General features: G+C 33.3%; 1 protein-coding gene across 6 annotated transcripts; it reads left to right on the forward strand.

Moving 5' to 3' along the window:
• Positions 1-1,293: 1,293 nt before the first annotated feature.
• Positions 1,294-6,371, forward strand: LOC137812902 (zinc finger CCCH domain-containing protein 46). 6 transcript variants are annotated; one of them, XM_068615190.2, is made up of 10 exons: positions 1,294-2,085; positions 2,462-3,679; positions 3,768-3,947; positions 4,042-4,227; positions 4,316-4,404; positions 4,501-4,731; positions 4,849-5,017; positions 5,187-5,399; positions 5,504-5,582; positions 5,679-6,371. In XM_068615190.2, exons 2-9 carry the CDS (start codon positions 2,706-2,708, stop codon positions 5,565-5,567), a joined length of 2,106 nt encoding a protein of 701 aa, XP_068471291.2. In that variant the 5' UTR covers positions 1,294-2,085; positions 2,462-2,705; the 3' UTR covers positions 5,568-5,582; positions 5,679-6,371. The 6 variants fall into 6 exon arrangements, with proteins under 6 accessions (XP_068471291.2, XP_068471490.2, XP_068471487.2 ...); XM_068615389.2 differs by having other exon boundaries at positions 1,295-2,318; positions 4,042-4,221; XM_068615386.2 differs by having other exon boundaries at positions 1,295-2,085; positions 4,042-4,221.
• The last annotated feature ends 4,149 nt before the right edge of the window (positions 6,372-10,520 follow it).

Raw genomic sequence — 10,520 nt, forward strand, 5'->3', positions numbered from 1 at the left:
TAGAGAATTAATATTTTTGTGAAATAAGATTTAAATAATTAATTTTTTATTTTATAATTTTTTAATTTAATTAACAAAATATTTATACTTCATCTTATTTAGATCAATTATACTTTTAAATAAATAAATAATAATTAATTTATTACCCTTATTAAATACACTATAAAATAGTTAACTTTATCAAGAAATGCAAATATTCATATCACTTGTGTTTAGATGTATTAAAAATGAAAAAAAAGGTTTTATTAAAATTTGAGAAAATGAATGAGTTTAATATTTTTTTGAAGTTTTAAATATATTAAGAATAAAACTTTAATCATAACTAAATTTTATAATAGTAAATTTGTGAGACTATATATATGGATGGTTCGCGAATGATTTGATAAGGCTAACAAACTTTTGTTAGGATAAACCAATTGATAAATAATTTATAAATGATTATAATAAGTTTAACACAATTTTATAAATCTGATTTAATGAATTTGGATCCACTTATATACTTACAAAAATATTTTTCAAAATTATATGATTTAAAATTTTATAGACTTCTAAACTTAAACTCAATAACTTAAAGAGTGAAATGTAATTATTTTGAATCAGAAAGAGTAAGAAAGAAACAGTAGTACTTAGTTAGGATATTGGTTGATGAATTTTGTGTGATTATTGAAGATAGTGTTGGTGAGTGATTAGTAATATAAGTTGTGAAGTGATTTGAATTACACGAGTAATGATGAAAAGATGTTCATCCAACCTTTTCAAAGTATAAAAGAATGCATTTTTAATTGTTAAGCATTACTAAATATACTGATATATATATATATATATAAGTTGGGTGTTCAGATTTGAAGTGAGAGAGAGAGAAAAAAAAAACACATTGTGTCATCATTTTTATTTGTTTGTGGGGACATCTCAAAAACGACAAGTGAGAAAGGAAGATGCAGCTATCATATCTCTATACAAAATCCCTTCCATAAATAAATAAATAAAAAAATAAAATCTCTTTTAAATCTTTTCTGATTTTGCAGCTTCAAAACAACAACCTCTCTCTTTCTCTTACATAATAAAACATTATATTATCATGTAATCATCACAACAACAATCATAAATAAATTACATATATACTTTCGATAATTGCAAATGGACCCCTCACAGAAAAGAGAGGAGCTACATCAAACAACTAGTGGGACACCACCTAGCAAATAAGAAACATTCCATGGATAAATAAAAATTACATTTTGTCAAAAATTTCTGCAAAAGTTTGAAAATTTATAATACATTAAGAGCTTAAAAGTAATTGGGTATATGAGTTGGTGTTAATATGTTTTAAAGAGAGAAGATGGTGTTTGATTGGGGTGGCATTGACTCGTCCCAAGGTAAAGAATGATGAGGCAATGAAAGGAAGAAGCTTTGGGCGTGTTCTTCACTCTCCAGTGGTGGGAGGGTCCCAGAGAGGCTCTGTGAGATGGTGTTGGAGCGTGAGGGCCAAATTCTGAGAGAGAAACTGGAGTGAGAAATCATGAGTAAAACAAAGCAAAGCAAAGGGTGTTGACTGTTGAGTTTTGCTGTGCTGTGCTCGGGAAAGCAATGAAAGCTCAGAAATTTGAAAGTAAATACTAAATACAACAGAGAGAGAGAGAAAGAGAGAGAGAGAGAAGTGTCAGAGGTTAGGGGCAAATGGGATCTGGATCCGCTCAAAGAAGCACACAACACAACATAAACATAAGGGACACTGCCACCACACGCACACGTTGTTCTAAAGAGAGAGAGAGCTTCATAGTGAGTGGGAGAGTGTGAGAGAGAACAAAATATTGGGTTCATTCATAGTTGAGGTGAGTTGAGAGAAAGAAGGGCAAAATAAGAAGGATAAGTTCAGTTCTGAACTTAACTGCCTAGTGTAGCCCAGAACCCCATAAAACACACACTAGGGCAATTCATGTTTCTGCTGCTGCTTCTGTCTGCAACTGTGTTATAAATAAGGCGGTGGTTTGGCTTTTCTAGTAACTTTGACTACCATTCTGTGTTTGAGGTTGAGGGGAACCATTTTCTTCACAAAACCAAGAGAAAGGCTTTATCTTTCTTTCATGGGTAAGGTGGAAATCTTCTACTCGGATTAGGATTTCAAATTTAATTTGGAAATTTTTAGAAGGGTGTTAATAAGTAGGAGGGAGAAAAGGAAAAGAGTAATTTGTTGTTGTTTGTGAGTTTCTCCTTTTGTTGTTTCTGCAACTTTTGCACTCATTACTTCTTTATAGAGAAATTCAACCACCATCTTATGTCTCTCTTCCTTTTCTTTCTTTTTCTCATTCCTTTAATCAAAGGTAACTCTTGTCATCCTCTTCCGTTAGTTTTCCCCCATTAATCCTTCACACGGGAATACTCCTTTTAACACAACTTTTTTACTCCCTCCTTCTCCTTTTCTTCTTTTGCTCACTTTTCTTCTCCTGTTTTGCTTTGCTTGCAGGATTATGAGAAAGAAACTCACTGTGCCACTTCTCATCCCAAGTTGGTAGGTAGGGCTTGTGTGGTTGAGAAAGAAACTTTTCTTGTACCAGGAGTGAGGAGTGAGAAAGATGACCACTAGAGAATAGAGAGAGAAGGAGAGAGAGAGAGAGACTCACACACACACAACTCGAAGAAACAAATTTGAATTTTTGGGATAGACTAGTTTGTTGTGGAGCTTAAGTTGCAATCTCTTTTGTTCAATCATGGATGGTTACGAAGCTACTAGAATTGTGTTTGCAAGGATCCAAAACTTGGACCCTGAAAATGCATCCAAAATCATGGGTGTGCTTCTTCTTCAAGACCATGGTGAGAAGGAAATGATTAGATTAGCATTTGGCCCAGAAGCTCTTGTTCACTCTGTGATTCTCAAAGCTCGCAAGGAGTTAGGTTTGCCTTCGAACTCTCCGCCAACGCCCTCTACTCCACCTTCTCCTTCGCCCTTCCTCTCGAGGCAAAGCTCTGCTTCTTCAAGGCTTGGTGCTATCAACCTACCTCCTGCTCTTACCATTCCAAACCCTTCTTCTTCATGGCCTCCTACTATGTCTGAGCTTCAAACCCCAGATGGTTTGATGAGCCCCAATCATTTTGTTGTTGGCTCTTCTACTTCTTCATCTTCCTTGCCCTTTTATGTCAACGGAGGCTCAGATTCAATTGATGACTTCCAACTTCAGGATCAGCTTTCTTTCCTCAATGATGGTTCTCCTACTAGTACTGTTCTTGCTCACAAGAACAACCCAGATTTGTTTTACCCAACTCACTCAGACTTGTCCTCAAGTCCTACTGGTGTTGCTGACCCTGCTCTCTTTCCCTCCTACGGTTGGGGAGGGTCTCTTCATAGAAGGAGTTGCTCAGTCAATGATGCTTGTTTAGGCTCTGAGGACCCCAACTCCGGGTTGGGATGGAAACCTTGCCTTTACTTTGCAAGAGGGTACTGCAAAAATGGGACAAGTTGCAGGTTCCTTCATGGTGGACTTGGAGATGCAGATGGTCCTGCTGCAATGGTAGGGTCTCCGAGCAAGATTGAGATGATGGAGCAGTGCCATGAGCTCTTCAGATCCAAATCTTCTCAGCAGCACAGATTGGCTGCTGCTTCTCAGCTCATGGCCTCTTCCACTTTTCCATACTCGCCCAAGTGCATGAATTTGCTGTTGCAGCAGCAACAGAACGATACTCAAAGGTACACAAAACCACCATGCAATCATGTGTTTTTGATTTGTGTGACATTCCAGGTGCAGAATTTTAATCATGGTTGATGATAATTGCAGAGCGGCAGCTGCAGCTCTGATGATGAGTGAGGATTTGCATAAATTTGGACGATCCAGGCTTGAAAGAAATGATTTTTCTCTGAACAGTCCTGGAATGGTAAACCCAGCTTCCCGGCAGATCTACTTGACTTTTCCAGCAGACAGCACTTTCAGAGAGGAAGATGTTTCAAATTACTTCAGGTTATTGTTGTGTAGTTTTAGCCTTAGCTGGGGTCAGTAGGAGTATTTTGGCAATGGCAGAAACATTAACTTGGTTTTAATTCTGTGGTTGAAGCATTTATGGCCCAGTGCAAGACGTGAGGATCCCATACCAGCAGAAGCGAATGTTTGGCTTTGTGACCTTTGTTTATCCTGAGACTGTGAAGCTAATTCTATCCAAAGGAAATCCTCATTTTGTGTGTGATGCTAGAGTGCTTGTTAAGCCTTACAAGGAGAAGGGCAAAGTCCCGGACAAGTACAGGCACCCCTCTTTCTGCTCTTGCGCTATCTTTTCTTTGTCATTGTCTTCTGTTGGTCTTGAATGTTTTCATGTTTCTTGTGATTTGTAGGAAGCAGCAGCAGGTAGATAGAGGAGATTTTTCACCATGTGGTACTCCCACTGGACTAGATGCTAGAGACCAATTTGATCTTCAACTTGGTAGGTTAATGCTTTAGGTTGAACCTTCCACTTAATTATCTTTTCAGATTATGTTGGTCAAACCTACTCTACTTAACACTTCTTATATGTTTTCAGGAGGCAGAATGTTCTACAATACTCAAGACATGCTATGGAGGAGGAAGCTGGAGGAGCAAGCTGATTTGCAGCGTAGGAGGCTAATGGGTCTGCAACTTCTTGACATCAAGAAGCATCACCAGCGTGCACTCTCCACTGGAAGTCCAATTCCTTCCCCAACCCACTCTCCTAACATGTTCAACCAAAATCTTGTTCTTCCTTCCTTTCACACTAGTTCAGAGGCCCCAAAGGGTATCTATCTCTCTCTTTCATTTTAAATGCAGTTGAATGCATCTGTTTTTGAATTGAACTTTGGTGCATTCTGGGTAATGAAACTAATTGGTTAAGATTTATGCTTTTTTATATCAGAGACTAGTTCATCTTCTGCTCCAGCTAGTACTGTATCGGTTTCTGCTGGTCAGCAGCCGGTCAACATATCTGTTGTTGGCAAGGAAATGGTGGTCAATGGAGAGAATGGATATAATGAAGGCAATGGGAAGCAGAGCCCTAGTCATGAAGATCGTGAATTGCAAGAATGGTATAAAAATTGTTCTTATTTAAAATGCTAAAAGTGCACCAGAATAGTAAACACCTTTTTGCACCAAATTCCTTTTTCAGTCCATGCCAAAACAATTGCATTTATTCAGGTCTTTCAATTTCCCCAAATTTTATTGTCAGAATTTTATATGGTTTATGAATAAATGCAGTTTGGAGCATAATCTCCCTGATAGCCCTTTTGCTTCCCCAACAAAAGCTGCTGGTGACTTCATGGTTTCCTTCTCCAATGGACCTAATGAGGCCATTGATGCAGATGCCTCAGGTGCATCTGCCAACTCTAAATATGGTACTAGTGCATTACTTCCACCAGCTTCTGCTCTTGACATGGGAACTTTCAAATCCTATAACTGCCAAATACCAAGGTATTGGCGTCATCACCTTTTAGCCTTCTTTCCCTGTGCCATTACATGAGTTTCAGCATCCCACAAGTTTCTGAGTTTTTTTGTTGATCTGGATTTGGATTTAGGTTCTCCTCTGGTCATGGAACTATTGGGATGCTAGCAGGCACCGGTGGACCAATTGGCATTTAGTTTCCTGAAGTTCAGGTAAAAGCTAGTTCTGAAGTTCATTTTTTTTATCAGCCTCCCTAGACTGTTGTCTTCAAGGTTTATAGTTTGGTCTTTTTTGTGCAACATTTACAGGAAGTGATAGAAGACTGAACAAAGCTGGAAAAATTTGTAGAGAATCACCACCACCACCACCACAACCATGGCGGCCATCATCTTCAATCATCAATACTATACTACTTACTACCATACAAAATGCATACGTAAAAAGTAGTTCAGTAAAGGAAGTGGGGCAGGCATTCCCTTTCTTTTGTTGTCATTATTGTTGTACCATTTTCTTTCTTCTAATGTCTGTAGTAGCTGAATGAACCACAGGTTAAAATAACAAAGAATCACCAGAGTCAGTGTGTAGTAGGAACTCCATGGCACTGTAATTTCTTCTTATTGGATGTAGTAGTGTAGATTGTTAGTCCTATGTTGTTATTACAGGTATAATTTCAAGTGTTTGTACAGCTGGAGCATTATTACCCAGAGAAAGCAAAGCATGCATAGATGAAGAGTTGTATAACTACTACTACAAGGCTGATTGAAAATGAATCCCCCCATGATGGGTAACTCGAGTTTGAAGGCCAGAATTGAAGAGGGGTGTGTATAATTGTTAGTTTTAGCTGGGTTAAAGTTCAAAGTTGAGATTTTTTAGCTTTGGATGTTATGTTTCAGTTATGTTTGTAGCTGTTCTACTTAGTTTTGTTATACACAGTTATGATGAACCAGACAGAAAAGAGAAAAGAATTAGAAAGAAGAATCAAAAGTGAGTTTTTAGACTAATTGGTCTATTTGCCTCTCCTTTGTGTGCTTTTGATTTTAAAGGAGAATTTGTCTCTTTGTTCCTTCAATTATTTTGGCCTTTCAATTTGTAAATTGGTGGGGTCTGTCTTTTTTTTGCCATTATTGGTGAAGAAAGAAGTTGGGGTCCACAATGCACACCATCACATGGGGTTGCTGACACTGCAAGTGGGCCACACACATTTATATAATGACAGGTTGTGCATAGGTCCCTCTACCCATGTGAGTGATGCCAGTGCCACTCTCTCTCTCATAGATATTTATCTCTCTTCCCTTTAGATTCTCATTCATGACAGGAAAGGACATGCACAGATCTAAAAGTAGGGTAGATGCCCACACGTATGACAAAAGTGGCCAGTTAATCGAATCTTTTGGGCTCTGTGGCCTTGTGAATTTACTGTGCCATGCTCTTTTTTTATCTTCCCCTCTTCCAATTTTTCAACTCAAGTGCCCCCTAGGTGTTTGTGAAAACTACAAATGTTCATGTTTTGGTGAGAAAAAGGTTGAAAAGCAGTGAGAGTGGGATAAGCACAAGCCGCAATGTTGGTTGGTTGTTTTGTTTCCTTTGACACGTTAGTTTCCTTTTAATATGATTCAACTTAAGACCTTAGGCAAACAGAAGGTTACCTCAATGGTGGTGTGACCCATGACCTGTGACCAGTAGTAAATCCATGCTTGGTTTCTTGGAAGTGAATTGTATTGTATCTGTGATTAATAACTCTGTTCCCTTTATGATCAAGACATGTTTTCACATGTCACACTCCTATGCGTGCATGTGGCTATATTTTAGTGGCATAGGATTCTAGAACACATGGTCAATGTGGAAACAGATGTTAACCTCTGATTGCAATTTCAAGTGCAGTGTTTGTGGTCGGTGTATACTACTTTCACACCAGAAATCTTTGTTTTTAAACATTTACCATCACTTTTCTTGCCTAATTTTCAAAAATATCATGCGCAGTACTTCATACATATATGCACATTTTTGGTTTTCTTCTCACAAGTCTTCCACTTTTGACTCTCCATCACTGTCTTCCATGATTGAGCAGCCCAGCACAACTAGGATCAAAATGTTCAACACCTGTCACTCATGTAACATACTCCACTTTATACATTTTTTTTACCTCCAAATATTTTAGCACATTTTTTCTTTCTCCACATAAGTTTTTATCATCTAAAATATATTTTTATTATTGTACAAAAGTCAAATAAATGTTTGTTATTTAACCTATGTAGCATAAACCCAGATACAGAGACATGTATAATATCTAAAATATCTAAAATGTAGGATACGAAAACATAAATCTATATATTATATAACTAAAATGTAGGATACGGAAACATGAATCTATATATTATATAATTATGAATTATATAAATTAACAATAAAGATTCATTGTACAAATATTCCAATTTTTTTTTAGTAGAAAGATGTATTTCATAGCTGTTTCAAAATGATTTGTTTTTCTATTTTTATAATCATAATAAAAATTTATACAATAATGTTTGAGTTTTTAGAAAATTAATGTATTTTTCTTTTTTAAAATTGTGTTAGAATCATGCTAAAATTGTCATAAATAAAACAAATATTTTTTTAATTAAACACTTCACCAATACACATTCTACGAGTGTCGATGTCTAATACGTATATTCAACGCAGACACACCATTTAAGAGTTAAGAGACCTGTTCGAACCTCGTAACTAAAGCTTTATATAAGTTTTTAATACTCTTGTAAGTAAAATTTTTTTTACTTGGAAAGTAGCATACATGGGGGTTTAATTTGTGATGAATGGTGTGGAGATTTTAAGAAGTTATTGATAAAATCAGTAACTTGGAAAATGTAGGAAGAGATATTAAATGGGTTGGTGAATCCTTCAGTCAACTGTCTTTAATGGAGGATGAGCTTCTCCTTCAAACAAAAAGGGAAATATGAAACCTTTCTCATTTTTTTGTTATGCTGGTTTCCATGCATATATCTAAATTTTCCTTCACTATGTTGCATTTAAGGTTGTTTTGTTATGTAGATATATAGTATTAAATGATGGGAAATCGTACTTACTTTAGATACCAATTTAGAAAATATTTTATATATTTTTATTAATAATAAAAATCACTTTATATACTAATAATTTTTTAGTCTCTAAAATAATATCTAATTTAGTTAATAATGATTAATTATTTTTGGTTCTAAATTTGATTACTATTATTATTTTAATTTAGTTAATAATGATTAATTATTTTTGGTTCTAAATTTGATTACTATTTAATGAATTTTTTATAGTAATATAAGAATTTTTATGGTTAACTAGTTTATTTGTTTCTTTAATTTATATTTTAAAAATTTAATTTTACAAATAATATTATTTAAATTTTCGATTTTAAAATAAAATAAATATTATTTTATTAAAAATATAAATGGGATAAATGTCTATTTAAATGTTAGAGAAAATATAAATGTCAACTTATTATGAATATAAAAAAAATGTGTATTTGGTATAAGGTGAGAATAAAGAATTGTATATTCTCATAAGTGTATTATTGCAGGTAAACATGTTATAAAGGAGGAGTTTTAAGGATTTGAGGAACAAAATAATAGATCTAATAATTAAGTAGTTAGATAAGATATATTAATTTAAGTTATCCAAAGATGAAATTAAGCAGGTTCCATCATGCTAAATCCATATAAAAATTGTTGGGTTTAGTGTCATAAAAAAATACAACCAAAACATAACATAACACGTTCTAATTCATTTCGGGAACAGCTATTGTGTTGCCCTTTGGCCAATACATTTATTAAAAAAATCAGATTGTTCCATTTCACATTTTTATTATTATTTTAATTTCCTTATTTTAGGTTGCATATGAAACTTGAAACAAAACAAAAATGAAAGAAATAAAATAATAATAATAATAAATAATAGTAAGATTTTGAATTTATAAAGGTAGAGTGAATATTATTCTGCTTGAAAGAGGATCAAACTCATCTTTCTTCAGTGGTTAAGACATATGAACATTATATAATCGTATTTGTATATTAAATTATTTATACAATTTATTTTTATACTATATCTAAAATATGAACTATATATTTAATAACTAGTTCATATGATTAAACTAAGGAATTACTGGTTGTACTAGTTAATAAAAAATTTAGTATCTTCACCAACTTTATAACCGTCCAATTTTGATAATAATAACGGGAAAGGATATATATATATATATATATATATATATATATATATATATATTAATATTGTGAAGTACAGATAGTTTTAACTTAAAAAGGAAAAACACTAAGGATTTATTATGAGATAAATAAATTTAGAACAAATATTTTTTTAATATATAAGTCATGTTATTAATTACAATTAAAATTCATAAGAAATAAATAAATTTATTTTTAATAAATGATTTAAATTGTGATACAAGGTTATTCAAAAACAATATACAATACTTTAGAGATGTAGAAATAAATTGAAATACGAAAATAGTTTTTTTTATCAAATATGCGTAAAAAGATTAACGTTTTTATAATTAAGAAAAAATAATGGTAAAAAGTTCTTAAAATCAATCTAAAACCCTTTTTAATTTTCTCCAGTAAAAAAACATCTTTTAAATTATTTAAGAAAGAAATAGTCTAAAATAAACAGACTAAATACTATATAAGAGTATTCCACGAAATCTAGACCTTTGAGAAATAAATATCAGTTGAGTAGTGAATTAATAAATCTTAGTAGAATGCTTTTATATATTAACTTTAGAATATAATTTTTAATTTATAAAATATTTATTTACTTATTTTTTCTATAAGTTCATAATGATGGATAAAAAAATGGCCTGAACATATCTAAAGAAATAATGAGTGTAAAGAATATTAAATTCTGGATTGATCTTTGATGCATTATATGAAGAGTGAAGTATATGATAAAGTTAATGTATTGTATGAATAACATTATTCTTAAATAAACTAATAACTTTGAACAATAATCCTGAGCCTATAAGTAGAACTTTCTAAACTTAGGCTATAGTATGATTACTAGGAAATTAATGTTGTAACTACAGACAAAAACCATTCTACCAAAGAATTGTGATGAAGGTATATAAAGAAGAGAGAAAGAGAGTGTTTAGA

This window comes from Phaseolus vulgaris, chromosome 11 (assembly GCF_051622355.1).
Source record: "Phaseolus vulgaris cultivar YP4 chromosome 11, ASM5162235v1, whole genome shotgun sequence".
Lineage (NCBI taxonomy): Eukaryota > Viridiplantae > Streptophyta > Magnoliopsida > Fabales > Fabaceae > Phaseolus > Phaseolus vulgaris.

Excerpts from the sequence above, each read along its gene's own strand:
- LOC137812902 (XM_068615190.2), top strand. The coding sequence starts at position 2,706 with ATGGATGGTTACGAAGCTACTAGAATTGTGTTTGCAAGGATCCAAAAC. Across the intron at positions 3,680-3,767 it reads CAACAGAACGATACTCAAAG|AGCGGCAGCTGCAGCTCTGA; the intron begins GTACACAAAACC and ends TGATAATTGCAG. Across the intron at positions 4,405-4,500 it reads CCAATTTGATCTTCAACTTG|GAGGCAGAATGTTCTACAAT; the intron begins GTAGGTTAATGC and ends ATATGTTTTCAG.